The sequence below is a fragment of the Sphaeramia orbicularis genome, chromosome 1 (genome assembly GCF_902148855.1).
Source record: "Sphaeramia orbicularis chromosome 1, fSphaOr1.1, whole genome shotgun sequence".
Taxonomy (NCBI): domain Eukaryota; kingdom Metazoa; phylum Chordata; class Actinopteri; order Kurtiformes; family Apogonidae; genus Sphaeramia; species Sphaeramia orbicularis.
This window is the reverse complement of record NC_043957.1, coordinates 39,071,022-39,087,463: the sequence shown is the minus strand read 5'-3', so window position 1 is coordinate 39,087,463 and position 16,442 is coordinate 39,071,022. Positions and strand designations below refer to the sequence as shown.

The 16,442-nt window shown below is 38.2% G+C and overlaps 2 protein-coding genes across 3 annotated transcripts; both read left to right on the top strand.

The window, feature by feature from the left end:
• Positions 1-1,337: 1,337 nt before the first annotated feature.
• On the top strand, positions 1,338-4,634 carry fdx2 (ferredoxin 2). 2 transcript variants are annotated; one of them, XM_030146776.1, is made up of 6 exons: positions 1,338-1,524; positions 1,848-1,897; positions 2,764-2,768; positions 2,968-3,074; positions 3,155-3,242; positions 3,341-4,634. In XM_030146776.1, exons 1-6 carry the CDS (start codon positions 1,338-1,340, stop codon positions 3,495-3,497), a joined length of 594 nt encoding a protein of 197 aa, XP_030002636.1. In that variant the 3' UTR covers positions 3,498-4,634. The 2 variants fall into 2 exon arrangements, with proteins under 2 accessions (XP_030002636.1, XP_030002645.1); XM_030146785.1 differs by lacking the exon at positions 2,764-2,768 and having other exon boundaries at positions 1,848-1,899.
• A 10,303-nt stretch (positions 4,635-14,937) lies between these two features.
• LOC115426169 (forkhead box protein D2-like) lies at positions 14,938-16,167 on the top strand. The gene has a single exon (XM_030144169.1). The coding sequence runs from the start codon at positions 15,041-15,043 to the stop codon at positions 15,956-15,958; it is 918 nt and encodes a 305-aa protein (XP_030000029.1). The 5' UTR covers positions 14,938-15,040; the 3' UTR covers positions 15,959-16,167.
• Positions 16,168-16,442: the final 275 nt, after the last annotated feature.

The window sequence follows — 16,442 nt, the reverse complement described above, 5'->3', positions numbered from 1 at the left end:
GGGCAGAACATGTATTTACTGTGCTGCTGGTGCTGCTCATGGAGCTCAACAATGAATGGGACTACCTGGAAATATAAAATCAACATTTTATTTTGATCTTTTGATATGAACAGACCTATTTCCCTAGAGGCATGACTTTAGCATGCTTCGACAAGCCACAGCTGGGCATCTGGGCTCCACTGCACAAGAACTGAAAGCAATTATTTTGTTTTTATTGTGAGTGGTGGGGTAATTCTCTCAAATAAATACAGCAATACCACACTATAAAAATACTGGAATGGAATCTGCAATGAATGTGCAATGTCCCCATGCACATTATATTTTTCCAGCAGTGAATGTTGGAGCAATATCTCAGAAACCATAAATAAATACAGTTAGTGAACTGACCAAGTGTACCAGCATATGCGCTGGCTCACACTCTGTAGTTTAATAACATACTTTTGATAAAATTGTAAATGATGGGTGAGGGTGAGGTTTACTTTTTTTTTTTTCCTTTGGGACAAATGTATTCGTTTACTTGTACAGTGCTTTTGTTGTTTGAGGAATGAGTAAGTAAATACTGTCTTCCACTTTCATTTTAACCCATAAAGACCCAAACATCCATCATCAACCACAAGCATTCACTGATGTAAACTGTTTAATAACTGTTGATCCACTCATCCTATCAGTACATGTAAATAATTGGTGTACAGCACAGTCTGTCATCTTTTCATGGTCATCACATATGACCCATTTGGACGTTCAGAGGCTCCCTGGTGAACGTGGAAACACTGTCAACTTCTACAACACTGATTCACCAGTAAAAACCCATGGAGTTGAATCAATGGCAGTGGATAGAAAATGCTCAGTTTATGTTCAGTTAATGATATATTTTCCTGAAAAAGTCACTTTTTCTGCAGTTTTCTCTGTTTTTTGATAAAATAACACTCAACTTTAATCTGAGCTTTTATGAACATCTACATGATCAGTGAATTAAATACAGGAAAATACCTGATTTCTATAAATAAAAGACAAAATGCAGAGGATAATATTATAAATAAATGACAATAAATCAGTTAAGAAATGCTTTATATATATATAAATATATATATATATATATATATATATATAAAATTCCATTTGGGAACTGACATAAAAGTAACACTGGGTCTTTATGGGTCAAAATTCTGCATATTTGAGGATACATACTCAGACTTATTTTTTATAACCCTGAAGCTTCAATGTCAGTGTTTTGTATGTGGAAGGAGCGCCCTCTGCTGCCAAATAAACAAATTACAGCCCAGACACAATGCTGTATTTCTATTGGCTGCTTTGAGTCATGTGATCAAAACAGAACGATGGCGGCCTCCGCAGCTGTCCGGTCGAGCATGGGGCTGACTTTGAGACTTTCCAGAGTTATACCAGTCTGTAGCACATGTCCCTTGTACAGATTAAACATCTGTGGTAACAGTGCGGCCAGTTTGCAAAGGAGAGGCTCATTTGACAGTATCCGGACAATAAATCGACATTTGCAGACTAGTATAGGTAAGTGATGTGGTCTTTAGCTAACATCTTTAGCCTTCTCACTCGGGATGTCTGTCCTCTCCTCCCTTTACTTAAACGGAATACTTTACTTAAGTTATTGTCGATACAGATGTAGCTTGACCTGCTGGAGGTCGGAATATATCTGTCATTATTAGAGTCAAAAGTCCACCCCGTCACGCTTGTGTAACTTCACTTCATCATCCCAGATGGGTTTATGAAATGTTGTGCAACAAGTTCAGTATGGGGTTATGAGTGAATTCGTGTCACCACCGACAAGCGAAATACATGATATGCTGATGTTGTCTTGCTATCTTCTTTTAAAGGTCTTTACCAAATTGAAGAGGGGAGCTCCAATGCAGAGGATCCAGATGATGTGTAAATTTCACCGGAGTTTTGTGTGTGTGTGTGTGTGTGTGTGTGTGTGTGTGTGTGTGTGTGTGTGTGTTTGTGTGTGTGTGTGTGTGTGTGTGAAAACAAACATGTTGCTACTTGTTACTGATCAATGCCTGTGCATTTTTTTTATTCTGTGCCCGCTTGTACACTTATAGTTATATCACAGAGGCTACAACTTAACAAAAAAAAAAAGTCAGTAGCTTTTAACTTCCACTTTTGGCACATTTACCACCATTTAATGTAAACCAGCTGCCAACATAACATGCACTTAAAACAGTTAAGGCATGATTTGTCTGAAAGAATGACTCAAATATTTGTTGTGTAGAGCAAATTTTCTATTTAATGTGATGTCTTGTATGTAATCTGATGCTTCTGTTTTATCTACTCAAAGGTTTTATAGTTATATTTAATATATATATCTTAAGATTCTTTTAACCAGTGCTTCTGTTTTATCATTTTAATGTTTAATATTTTTATTATTTTCATATATGTCTTAAATTTAGCTTCTTTTAATCAATTCTTTTATATCTTTTTAATGTTTCTTATTCTCTGGTGTTTCATCAGAGGGAGCCCTCCATGCCGGGGGGCGGCTGCAGACTCCAGGGGCTGTGGCACCTTCGTTCACTGAGGTCCGCTCCTTTCTGGTGGGTGTGGGGCCCCAGTTGGCCCTCTCCCACTGGTTGGGATGCGGGGCTGTGTTGCTGGTGCCTGGTTGCCAGGGTCGGCGGCTGCCTCCTGGTGCAGATGGCTCCCTGAGACAGCGCCTCCTCTTTTACTTTCTTTTACTTTTACTTTTACTTTTATATTTTTGTTCTGGTCTACCCATGCTCAGCCAGTCTTCTTAAGTATGTGTGAGCTTGTGGGTTTGCATATATATGTGTGTGTGTGTGTGTGTGTGTGTGTGTGTGTGTGCGCGGGTGAGTGGGTGGGTGTGGGTGGGGGGCGGTACTGATTTTTAAACTGATATGTAAAGCACTTTGTGCTACAGTTTTTAATGTAGGAAAAGTGCTATATAAATAAAGATTATTATTATTATTATTATGTGTTTAGGGTCAATATTGTGTACATAGATCGGTCTGGCCAGAGGATCCCAGTCAAAGCCAAAGTGGGAGATAATGTTCTTTACCTTGCTCACAAGCATGGGATTGATTTAGAAGGTGAGAGTTTCTATTATAGTACTTAAAGCTTTTTATTGAAACATGCATTGTTCACCATATGGTGTTTATCTTTGATTTAGGAGCCTGTGAAGCATCGCTGGCCTGCTCAACATGTCAAGTTTATGTGAGTGATGCTCATTTTGACAAACTGCCAGAGCCTGTTGAAAGGTAGGTCTGCATTGGACACCACATCTGAAATTCAGCAAATGTGTGAAATGGAGTTGAAGAGAGTTTGCTGCAAATGCTGAGATCTCTTGGTGATTTAGGGAGGATGACATGCTGGATATGGCACCCATGCTTCAGGAGAACTCCCGCCTGGGATGTCAGATTATTCTAACCCCAGAGCTCGACGGCATGGAACTGACATTGCCCAAAGTCACCAGGAACTTCTATGTGGACGGTCATGTTCCCAAACCTCACTGAGAATAAGGAAAGCAAATGAGAAAGGGGATGGAGAATGGAGTGGGTGCTGCTGCATACTTGACACCATGTGCACTGGTTGAGTGAGGGGCGACCATGAAGACTGGTTGAGTTAATGAAGTTCATAGTAAACCCCCTAAGTGATCTTGGTGACTGACAGATTACCATAATTACCAATGACACTTTGGTGAAGCAGATGCGATCAGGGAGCATCAGACATTGAGTCTCTCATAAGGTGAAATTAATGGTTACTTAAAAAAAAAAAAAAAAGTTTAAACCATTTAACTTGACAGTGTTTTTATTTACATGGAATGTTCTCAGGCCAGTATTCAGACACTATCCAGACTCACAAAATACTCTTTATTATAATATCGCTAGAGGATTTTAGACATATTTCATTTTTGTGTTAAACACAGCAGAGCAACTTTTAACACAACCTGTCTTAATATGTTGGATTTAACATTCCCTGTTACTGCTCGTATACGCACAAGTATCACAAGTTGACGTCCTCAATCATTTCAGCCTGTGCATCAGTATGACACTGTTTCACTTGTCTAATATTATATGCATTGTATTTACTTTAATCTTTATGTACCAGCTTTATTTTTTAGGTGCTGTGATGGCTTTAAAAGTGTTTATTTACTAAAATGAGCCCGATTTCAGAAACCTTTCAGAGTTTTTGGCACCATAGCCCTAAAATCAGCCATACAGAAGGATAATGAGGATTGTTCAATAGTTGCCTGAAACTCAAAGGGTGGCCTCTTAGTATAGTCAGTTTAGTTGATATATTAACATTAAAATAAAACCCAAATCAGTTGTTTTGCAAGTTATGCAGTGTGTAAAATAATCAGAGGAGGAGTTCTTTGTAAGGCTCACAGTGACCTCAGCACTTACACAGGCTTCATTAAGTGATCTGGTTGAGATTTAGTTTAATCCAGATCAGGATGGAAGTGGACATGTGTATGTTTTGAAGCTGTTTGGCTTCATGTTACCATGAGATGAGTTTACTGCGTCTGACCTCATCATGTTGAGTCTACTGTACTTGTCATACCTAACGCACAATTGTAAAGTGAACTGTGTACATTATGAATTTTGAAACTACAATTATTTTAAGCTGTGCAATAAAATCAGTCATAAGAATCCTTGAACTCTCCCTTTTGTCATTCATCTCAAACTGCTTGGGAGGAAGGTGATGTTTGCATGTCTTATGAAACTGAAAGAATGATAACACTGCGTCATCAGTGAAAATCTGAAAAATGTTTCATTTTAGTAAAGGAAATCTATCCATACATCATATCCATAAATAAAACTGATGTCATTTTATTTTAGTTTTAACAGACATTAATTCATGGTAACGGAGTGAGAGTCAAAAAATGTAACAAAGTGAGGTGTTTGTTCAGTGTGATGCACCATAATAAAAGATTTGATTAAGATACTGATCAGTGTTTGGTGACATGTTTCATTACTACATGTAAAACACATTTTTCTGCCTTTTTTTTTTTTTTAAATAAATAACATTCAAAATCACTGTAGTATTGGATTATCATGAAATATAAATTAGACACAGACATATTTTGAACATATTTATTTACACATTGCTATTTACATTCAGAATTTATGCTGTATACATTCATTTTCAACCTTTACTGTTCTTAATTTACACTATATTCTCTGATTTTCTTACATATCCAGTTGTAATTCAGGTACAAATTAAATACAGTTTTAGAAGCTAGAGCTATATGTCTTTCCTGCTGAGTAATCAAAAATATTGTTTTAGAGACCAAAAAAAAAAAAAAAATCACCCTAATATTCACTTTTGCTCGGCCAGGTCCATAAGTTATTTCAGTTGTAGTGTATTAAACATGTATGATTAAATTAGTGCTCATTTGAAGATAGTGTAAGGAAGACTTAAAACAGGCCTTGTGTGCTTTTTTAAAAATAAAGATACAACTATTAGTGTCAGTATCAGCCCAGAGTTTCACTATTACTGTAAAATTAATTATTTGACTTCCTAACTTGATAACACACTTAAAATTCATGAGATTCTCTAACCACACAGATGTTTCTTTTTTATTTCACTGCATCATCAGATAGTTAGATAAACATGTGCACCTTTATTTGACCTGTGTGTAACGTGGCTTGTGTAGGTTAACTCTTACCAAAAGAAAGCAGAGCTGAACATGTGCACTTTTATACTCCTGCAGGTGAAATCACTAAACCCAAATCACCTGCGTACCTCCTCCACGTCCAAAGCACGCATCCGATCACAGCAACAAGCCCAAAAGGTTGGAGATCCCAGCTGAGTTGAACACTGAGTGACTGAGTTTGTGATCAAGTTGAAAATCAAGGTGAGTTCCATCGTAAATGCACAGAAACTACAAGTGAACTGGATCAAACTTGTGTTTTTTTTTTTTGACCGCATCCTCGTGCATTTACGCAGTTAGGCCCAGACAGTGGACTATACAGCCAGGCGGAAGTGGATGTGAAATGGAAACAAAAAGACAATAGTGGATTAGACTGATGCAGAAATGTGAAGTTATTTGACACTGATGATTAGATGCGATCATTTATTTAGGAGATTCCAGAATGCTGTGGATTTATCAGGACAAACACATATTTCAACATTAACTCTGATGCAGACACGCACGCGCCAAGGCAGTGTGATGGACATTTGTGTAGACTCACTCTCTCACCTGTGTTATTGCACCTTTTCTGCGCTCGTGACATATAGTTTCTCTAATTACCGCGAAAACAACAGCGGCTACATTTTACTTCTGCTACAAATTTAACTAACAGTAAAGTCCTCAAGTCTGGCTGCATGTGCTCAGGTGAGTGGGTAGGAAAAAAAATAAAATTCATCCTGAAGGTTTGTATTCTTTACACCGGATATGACAACAGCCACGTCTCTTTTTAAAGGAAATTCAAACTATAACAGGTCCTGTTTCCTGTATGCTAGCTCATACATTTAAAATAAACACAGCTGAAGTAGAGTTTACAACAGTAGATTCAGATTGAATGAAAAACGAAACAAACTCAGTCTTCATGTTTTAATTTACTCATTTATGTTACTTTTATTTAAGAGTTTGGCAACAAAAATACTTAACACTGTCTCACTGTCATTGGTGGAGTGCAGCTAATTTGAAAAAAGGTTATTTTGTTATAAATCCTTTATATCCCAGGTGTCAAACATGCGGCCCGGGGGCCAAATCCGGCCCACCAGAGGGTCCAATCTGGCCCCTGGGATGAATTTGTGAAGTACAAAAATTACCCTAAGATATTAATAATAAAGGATGTTGAAATCATTTTAGGTCAGTTTGATCTAAAGTGGATCAGACTAGTAAAATATTATCATAATCTAAAAATAATGAAAACTGCAAATTTTCCTCTTTGTTTTAGAATATAAAAAGTAGAATTAGAAAAAACGTTATATTTACAGACTATCCGTTTACAAAAAAATATGAACAACCTGAACAAATATGAACAATCTCTAATGTCTTAAGAGAAGTATGTGGAAATTTAACAATATTTTGCCTGTTACTAAATCTTTAAGTTGTGATGCACATGTATAAATGATCAACTGAGGTGTAATATTGTTAACAATGCACTTTTTTTCTTAAGAATTTTCAGGTTGTTCATATTTGTTCGTGTTATGTTCAAGTACAGTTGGTAGGTGTAAAACATTTTCATCATGGAATTTTACTTCTTTCACTCAAAAACATACAAAAAACTTTGGAGTTGACATTATTTATCAGTTCTTATCCTATTATTTATATCATTTTACTGGTCCAGCCCACTTTAGATCATATTAGACTATATGTGGCCCCTGAACTAAAATGAATTTGACACCCCTGCTTTATATGAATTAAAATGTTGCGGAAGCTCTTTGAAAACGGTTTCATTCTAGCAAAGCAAATATTGAGAAAACCTGTATAATCGCTTAATGCAGATTAATGAGGTTCAGATTTCTCAGCTAAATAACACTTTATAGTTTATAAATATAAGATGTAATTTCATTAATGGCAGCAGCTGATGTTTATCCGTTGGTGGGTAAAAAAAAAAAATGTGGTCACCCCATGCAGTTGGGATATATTGCATTAAGAATCACTCTTATCCTCCTAAGATCCAGTAAGTAAACATTTTCCCATTTTGCATGTAATAATTGCCTTAATTGGAAACCGCATGATGTAACAGTTTTTTCAGTTGCATTTTTTCTATCTATCTATCTATCTATCTATCTATCTATCTATCTATCTATCTATCTATCTATCTATCTATCTATCTATCTATCTATCTATCTATCTATCTATCTATCTATCTATCTATCTATCTAATGTCCTTTTCAGTGGACATGCTGAAACTGTTAAAAATTTAGTTGAGTTAATTTTTCTTCTTGACAAAAAAATTGCATTTGTTTGTGTCTATCTAATGCAATCACACCTTTTGCAACACAAATATTTCAGGAAAATATTTTAGATCATGTGAAATTTTAAGGCCGTCGAAAAACCTTTTTTTCCACCACTGTATTAAACATGTATGATTAAATTTGTGTTTATTCAAAGACAGTGTGAGAAACAGTAAAACAGGCCTTTTTGTTTTTGTAAATGTATAACTTTCCAAAAGGTACAAAAGGGGGGAAAATAGCAGCAAAAACAAAGTATTCTTTTTAACATTGGTGTCAGTGTCAGCTCAGAATCTCACAATCACTGTATTACTGATGCAAACACAAAGCTCTGTATAACAGGATTCTAATCATTTGACTTCCTAACTTGGTAACACTTCATCAGATTCCATAAGAGTCTTGACATTTAATTTGTAACTCTAGAGATGTTTCTTTTTATTAATCACTCAGGCACGATCTCAACATGAGCACAGGACCAAGGACACAATCTGCCGTCATCCAAGGAAACCAGAGCACAATGCGACAAGATGCCTCCCAGTCGGCACTCTTCTACCTTTTCCAGGAAGTTTCCAAATTAGAATCTCCTGTTCACAGCAGTTTTATGGACACAAATTCACCCTCCCCATGGCAGAATCCTTTTACAGTTGAAAGAGAGGAGGATTATTCACATGTGTTTCACCCTGTTAATGGTTGCAACCAGTCACTGAATGAACCAGCAAAAAATGTGCAGGAGGAGAGCCGTGCCAACAACATCATTGCTGTGAATGAGCCTCTTCCTGAATGCAACAGCCCCCTTAAAGTACTGACTCTGATCAACCTGCAGTGTGAGAGGCTTCTACAACCAAGAGATGCAGCAGAATCCAGGCGAAGTTCACTGTTGTCTGTCCCAGAATCTGGCCATTCAAGAAACAGTTCATCTTCTACAGCAGCGTTTGTATCAGGTCAGGAAGCTGACGGTGACAGTCTGAGTTTCAAGGTTACTTTGGGACATCTTATCAATGAAAGACAAGAAATCACAACCTCTATTGGTCATGTCAAAGACGTGAAAGAGGTCTGCGGCCAAGGAGCCTGTGGTTATAAACCACAGTGCTCAGGGACAGACTGCAAGAAGGTCTGTAATGGTAAACCACAGACTGCTGAAAATACAGGAACTGTTAGACCAGAGCAACTGGAAGAAAATACAGAAGCATCTTCTCACCCTCCAGAGGTCATGTTTAGTGGTAGTAATGGGCTGGAATGGGACAATGAGCAGAGGACAGACTGCATCTCCACTGAGGAGAACACATGGAATTCACCTTTCCCTGAAGATTCTTTGTCTGAAACACACTTCTCTAATGCATCTTGCAACAATCATCAGCTCACTTTTAATGTGAATGAAGATGCAAGTCTAGCAAAACCAACACTAATATTTGATCACAATGCAAACCTTTATTTGAGTACAGATCCTACATGTAATACCTTGCTGCCTCAGACAGTGTTACTACAGGTTAGCTCTTCAGAGAGGTGTTGCCTCATTGATGAATCTACAGCATCCACACCAGAGTGTAAACAATCTTCACAACTGAAATCAATGGGCTTTTGTGTGGAAACAACCCCCACACCTTCTGTAACATTAAAGTCAAAACCCAGGTCAGTGCAAGAGGAGGATGGTGTTCCTGGTACTCAGCAGTGTCCCTCATGGCGAGCCAAGACTCCAAGAAAACAACCTCATCCCAGCCGGAGTGCCGATATCCAGGATCCAGACTTTCAGGGTGTGACGTTCCGAATGGATACAGAGGTGGATGATAGTAGCGAACAATGTCGCCTTCTGATAACTTCAAAATACAGGTACTGATAAATTCACTCCATGGAGAAAATGTGATTTGTGATAAGATTTTTTCTTCTGGAAGTCAAACAGCCTTATTGAAGTATCTTTCTGTTACCACTGGGTCCATTTCCATTTTTAATTCAGAAAATTGTCTTGTAAACAAATGGGGACACATTAATGTTTTCTGCTAACTGTGTTTCCATCACAGTAAGGAGCTTCGTAAGAGTGTGAGAAAACCAAGGCTGAGGACACGATCGGCTCAGAAATCTCTAAAAACTAGCAGCTCAGAGGAGGAATGTGACCAATCTACCAGTGTTTCCAGTGAGTACTTGCACAGTTTCCAGGCTGCTCCCAATTCATCATGAAGTCCTTTACAATCATAAACTGTTGATCTGATTGCATTATATAAAATTTAGTCATTGACTTAAAAAATATGCGGTACCTCATGCTAAGAGTTAGAGTTTAAAAATGTCAGCAGCGTTACACTGTGGCCCAGACCCACAGTCCACAGTGACAGACTCAGGCTTTTAGGGACAGTCCTGATAAGACACTGAGGACTGAGAACTGTCCCAGTTTGAGAAGTGAATGATGGATTTCTCACAGACAATTTCCAATTAAACATGGGTTTACCAGAGGAACCCCACTAGGCATAAAAGAGAAAAAAAGGAAAAAAAGCAAACATTGAACAGAAGGAGTGGAGTTCTACTGAAATTTATATAGAAACACTACATCAACAATGACTCATACAAGCAAAACATTCCGAAAAATGCAAGGATCTTATTATACACCTGTTCATCAACCATTTATTTTTTTTTATGATGCTGTTACTACAAAAACAATTGACAATTTGACAAGTAAAATGTCTCAAAAAAAGGTATGAAATATTAATTAGTATGACTAGTTTTTGAACGTAAATAACAGATCATTTCTTAACTTCGTTTTTACCCCTCAGCTGTCAGCCACAGGGTTACTGTCATACTGTGTGTTTGTGTCCATCAGCATCAATGCGATTACTCTTCACCAAAACATCCAATCTCTTTCATATTTGGTATTTAGGTACAACTTTGGAAGTTCTTGGACAAGTTCTTTAAGCGCTGACCTTAATCTTCAAGGTCAAAGCGGGGTCAATGCATCAAATGTGGACGGTAAAGTTAACCTACATTTTTCAGGTCTTTGGGGGCCAGTGCATGGTCGTGGGAGCAGAAAGGAGAAGTACAGATGAGGTGAAGGGATAGCGATACTGGTAGGGGAGCAGGGATCAACAGGGGTATAGGTGCAGGGCAGCCCACATTGTCAAAAGGGGCCGGGGGTCATTACAACATTCAGCATTGGTCTTGTTATGTGTAGGTGAACTGAACTCCCCTGTTTGTGTTTATTCAAGATTCAAGAATGTTTATTGTCATTATGTGCACATTATGAAATTTTCTTAGAGGTAGTTCTCGGCCAGATAGAAATAAAAAAGAGAAAATGTAAACGCTCAGGAATACGTACATCAATATAAAAACACTAAAGAATTTGTGTATCAGACTATATATAATGTATATAGAAAGAAATGTAAAAAAAAAAAAAACAAAAAAAAAAAGATATATATATATATATTTATATATATATCATATATAAAGTGTATATGATATGAAGTGGTTCTATCATATTACTGTTTGTGCTGTTGCAAACCTCTACTGCTTCTCGCACTAACCAGCTGACATGAGTGAGGTCTATGAGAGTCTAGTGATGAGGGTTTAGAGTGGGGACCAGGTTTGAAAGTTTCCCAGTGGCTGTTTTTGCATTGTCCATTAGAGGGCATCATTGCATCACATCTCATGGACTGTGACTAGAATTATGTTAAAATGTGAACGCCTAAATCAGGAGTGTCCAACCCTGGTCCTCGAGAGCTACTATCCTGCATGTTTTTGATGCATCCCTCTTCCAGCACACCTGATTCAAATGATAAGCCTATCATCAAGCTCTGCAGAAGCCTGATAATGACCGTCAGGTGTGCTGGAAGAGGGAAACATCTAAAACATGCAGGATAGTAGATCTCAAGGACCATGGTTGGACACCCCTGGTCTAAATGATTACTGCTTAAACCAGAAAAAATGACTAGTAGAATAGATATATACAGGTAGACAGATATTTTGCATTCAATTGTAAAGACATCATTTCATAATACTACCTTCAGTAACAGCATCACTAAAATAACCTCAGCTGATGGCCTGCCAAATAACTTTTTAAAATCAATTTTTTTATTTTAGTCTGTTAATTGACAAAAAAATTATTTAATACTTCATGCAGATAGTCCAATTAGGTTCATACTGTCTACTGAAATTTTAAAGATTTCCTTTTCTTTGTTGTCAGACAGATGGAAAATAGATGATTGATTTTTTTTTTTTTTCTTTTTACCTTGAAGGCTACAGGTTGTAGCCGAAATATATCAAGGTAAAAAATCTACTTTTTACATCTGTCTGACAAAAAAGAAAAGGAAATCTTTATAACTTAATGCAAATATTCTTCCTTCAGTCATAGGGAAATATTGACATGTCTATATTTTTTCTAGCAGGCAGAGACCAAACAGCTGAGACTTCAGTCCAGTGGCTTTACAGTTTAGTGGCATCACATGTGCAGCTGTTCTGCTCACAGTAAAAAGAAAATGTAACAGAGATGTTATATTTAAAACAACTTAGACGTACGTTAACTATACATAGACCTGCACAGTGTCTCACATTAGAAGTTATTCTGATGATTCATAAGATTATATTTAAAATAGTGGTTTGTTATGTATTTTATTATGTAGCTTTTGATCAAAATTCACTAATAATTTCCCAGAATAACTGACATTGTATAATATTTGAACTAAAGTTAAAATAAGTTGTAAAGTAAAAAAAAAAAAAAAAAAGACTAAAATTGGGTTTAACACACTTTGTTCCTTTTTGTTTCACTAGAGGGCAAAGCCTGTGCGTCATGCTGCACCCAGAAGACGCCCATGTGGAGAGATGCCGAGGACGGGACCCCACTCTGTAATGCCTGTGGAATACGGTACAGTAGACCGCTGCTTTATATTAAAAACACATAGAGGAGGCTGTTTACGGTAACTGCTGTTTTATCCTCAACAAAATCAAATGCTGTTTTAGCTTCTATTGATATCCAGATCTGCCAATTTTGTATGTTTATCTGAATTAATAAACACGGGTGGACAAAGAAACTTGGTAAAGCTGTTGATTATATCATTATTTGCTAAAACAGGCCAAGTTTAAAGGCCTGAAACAGTTTGGATCTCATGTCATTGCAGGAACTGGTTTGCGTTAGTGGAAAGAACATATGAAAATATATCTACTTCTGTACAGCATCATCTGTTCTATCTGTAAAAATACATTACACAATACAGTATAGTGCATGCTTACAATATTTTTCAGAAACATTACACATTATTAGAATTTTCTTGGCATCTTTAAAACGATTACTGTGATAGTGACCATATGAAACAATCTTCTGTTCTATGTTAACTTTACCTTCAGATTTGCTTCTTAATATGACACACTGCAGTCTGATCCAGACCACTAATGTTTTGTTTTTTGTTTTGTTTTATTAAGATTCTGTAAATAATTGTCAAAAAATATACCTACCTACCTAAATATACCTACTGTATGTGGGTTGGATAAACACACTACTTATTTGATTTTATTGTTGTTTTTTTCTTGAAGGTATAAGAAGTACAGAGTGCGCTGTGTCAACTGCTGGCATATCCCTAGGAAAGAGGGCAACTCCAACTCGTGTTGCCTCAAATGTGGAAACTTTGTGAGGCTGACCTCAGCTCAACGGAAATGCACCGCCTAAGGAACATACAGACACACACATTTCAGGACGATCCACTCTGCTCCTGTGATTCTCAGACTTCTTCAATTTACAAAGGTTGTGGAAAAAAAAATAAAATGGCATCAAATGTTTACCTTATATAGTATTTAAATTAAATAGTGTCTGCTCTCACTAACTGTGGAAAAAAAGTATCAGATTGTTTAAGCATATTGATAGCTTTGTAAAACAATTGCCATATATGATGTATGTGAAGAAGACCCTGAAGGGCAGACATTGTTTGTTGCAGAACAAAGACATAACAGATATTTGACACAGTATTTAATGTAAGTAGTGACATTCAATGGACGTTGGTCACATTTATTTTACATTTTCATTCAAATAGCTTCAGTGTTCTTTATGTAATTCTTACAAGTAGCTGATTACTATAAGTTTATCTGTTCAGAATGATCAAAAATACTGCAGCTTGAGCTCGGTTCAGAGTTATTAACTCCAAAACAATTTACCTCTCTTGACCTGACTGTGAGACTAAGTTCAAAGATAAGCCGGTCATTTATATTCGTGTCTTATCACTATTTGTACTTGTGTATTAGTATGTTGATTTTTCTTCACGTTACTTTGTTGTTGTTTTTGGGCAGGTCTGTTACGTTGCTGATTAAATTAGTGCATTTATTTCATTCACATAATTCCCTGATAAGAAAAATTCAACCTTTGTGCGACGCTGCATGTGTTTTGGTGTGTATTAAATTCATTATTCATGCACTATGTTTTCTAGTTTGAAGATGCATTGAACTAAGCATCTCAAAATGTGTCTGCACTTAAATGTGATATAAATGTTTTTATCTAAAAACAAAAACGTATCTTATATATATAAAAAGTGTACTTTCAATAATGATATACGTATATGGGGAAGTTTTGTTCATTAATGAGACTTCCCACAGTTCCCACAGCCCACCGGGACACAGGCCAGTTTGCCAAGTGGGTGGCCTCACACAGATTGATACAGTGCAGCTATTATTTCACAACACATTACGTCCTTCTCTTATTTGAAACAGCTACAGAGGCTGAGCTGCACCGTGTGCCAAACCATCGTGCACTCATGAACACCGGAGGAAATGAGCACCGTGTAAGCCAAACACATAAAGGAGAGAAAGGAGCCCAGCACAGCCCACGTGCGTGATGCATTTGCACAGAACAGACATTTAGATCCAGAGGCATCACCTGCTGTGTGTCAGGGAAATCTGAACTGTAGACCCACATGAACAGTGATGACAGAAGTCCTCATGTTCTGATGTGAGCTCAGTGTGAGGAGCTGCTCACTTCAGACCAGGTTCTGCTTTTGTTATGATGAAGGCAGACGCACGAGGAGGAGGGGGAGAAAGTCTGAAGTGGGAGGATAAAACGTAAATGACGCAGGCTGCACAGATGCGCAACTTTTTTTGTGAACGAAAAGTGAAGGGAGGGGGGCGGGTGTCGTGGACAGGCGCTCCACGGCTGCTGGCGCCCACGGTGTCACCGGACGTGTAGTGGACCATGACCTTCAGCAGTAAACCTATGGATGAGACAGACATCCAGGTGGAGGGACAGACGGCCGGTGGAGAAGATGCGGACAGTCCATACATGTCACTGTTGGATGGAGGTAGTTCTGATGTGGACAAAGGCGCCGCATCCTTCGCTCCTGAGCTTCGGGATGAGACGGAGTTTTCAGTCCGGCTCCAGGATGGTCCAAGCAGGAGGTCCGGCTCGGTGAAGCCCCCCTACTCCTACATCGCTCTCATCACCATGGCCATCCTCCAGAGCCCCAAAAAGCGGCTGACCCTCAGTGAGATCTGTGACTTTATCAGCCAGCGCTTTGTTTATTACCGGGAGAAGTTCCCTGCCTGGCAGAACTCAATCCGCCACAACTTGTCTTTAAATGACTGCTTTGTCAAAATGCCCCGGGAGCCTGGGAACCCCGGCAAAGGGAATTACTGGACCCTGGACCCCATGTCAGCCGATATGTTTGAAAACGGGAGCTTTCTGCGGCGGAGGAAACGTTTCAAGAGGCAGCAGTTGTGTTTGGGGATGTTGGAGGAGTCCAGGGCGCAGGAGCGCAGCCTGGTGCCCGTGTTTCCTTTGGTGGGGGCTGCGCACAGGATGGGTCCCTGCCTCCAGGGCCCGGACCTGTACCACGACCTGAGCTTAGGGCATCGGCTCAGCTCCCACACGGGCCCCAGCATCCCATTTGTCAGCAGCATCATACCTGCTCTGTCTTCGCTCCTGTCCAAGAGTTTCCCTTCACGCCTGAGCTTTGAGCAGTTTGACCCGGGACACTGCGCCCCTGGCCCGCCTTTGGCCCCGGACTCCACGTTCATCCCTACCGTGTCACTTCACGGAATGGTACCCAACTACCCCGTTACTCAGTTTCAGAATTTCGCCAGTCTGGGATCATCAAACTTCCGTCTGATTTAATTGGAGTGACTTTCTTTCCGGAACCTAAAAAACACATTTCCCACTTAAACCTCAGAGTAAACTCATGGTACGTTGTGTAAAAATACTACATCAATCTTTCTTTCTTTCTTTCTTTCTTTCTTTCTTTCTTTCTTTCTTTCTTTCTTTCTTTCTTTCTTTCTTTTTTTTTTTTTTTTAAACCACAATGCCAATTTGTTTTTTAATCTGTTTGCTTGAATTGAATCATTTCGCATCATTTCTATTTTACGTCTCAAAAGATTTTAATAAAAAGTTACTTGAACAAACTGTCCTACTTTATTATTATTTTAATCAATATTTCAAAATACATCTTAAGCCAAACAGAGCTTTAGTACAACTTTTAATGTTGTAAACAATTAATCTACAGCATCTCCATTTAAAACAAACCTGATAATAATGTTTGCAATAATAACAGACATGGAACATGGAAATGGAAAAGTAATTTTAAGTTTTGTGTCAAGTGGAG

Excerpts from the sequence above, each read along its gene's own strand:
- fdx2 (XM_030146776.1), top strand. The coding sequence starts at position 1,338 with ATGGCGGCCTCCGCAGCTGTCCGGTCGAGCATGGGGCTGACTTTGAGA. Across the intron at positions 3,075-3,154 it reads GCATGGGATTGATTTAGAAG|GAGCCTGTGAAGCATCGCTG; the intron begins GTGAGAGTTTCT and ends TCTTTGATTTAG. Across the intron at positions 3,243-3,340 it reads CTGCCAGAGCCTGTTGAAAG|GGAGGATGACATGCTGGATA; the intron begins GTAGGTCTGCAT and ends TTGGTGATTTAG.
- LOC115426169 (XM_030144169.1), top strand. The coding sequence starts at position 15,041 with ATGACCTTCAGCAGTAAACCTATGGATGAGACAGACATCCAGGTGGAG.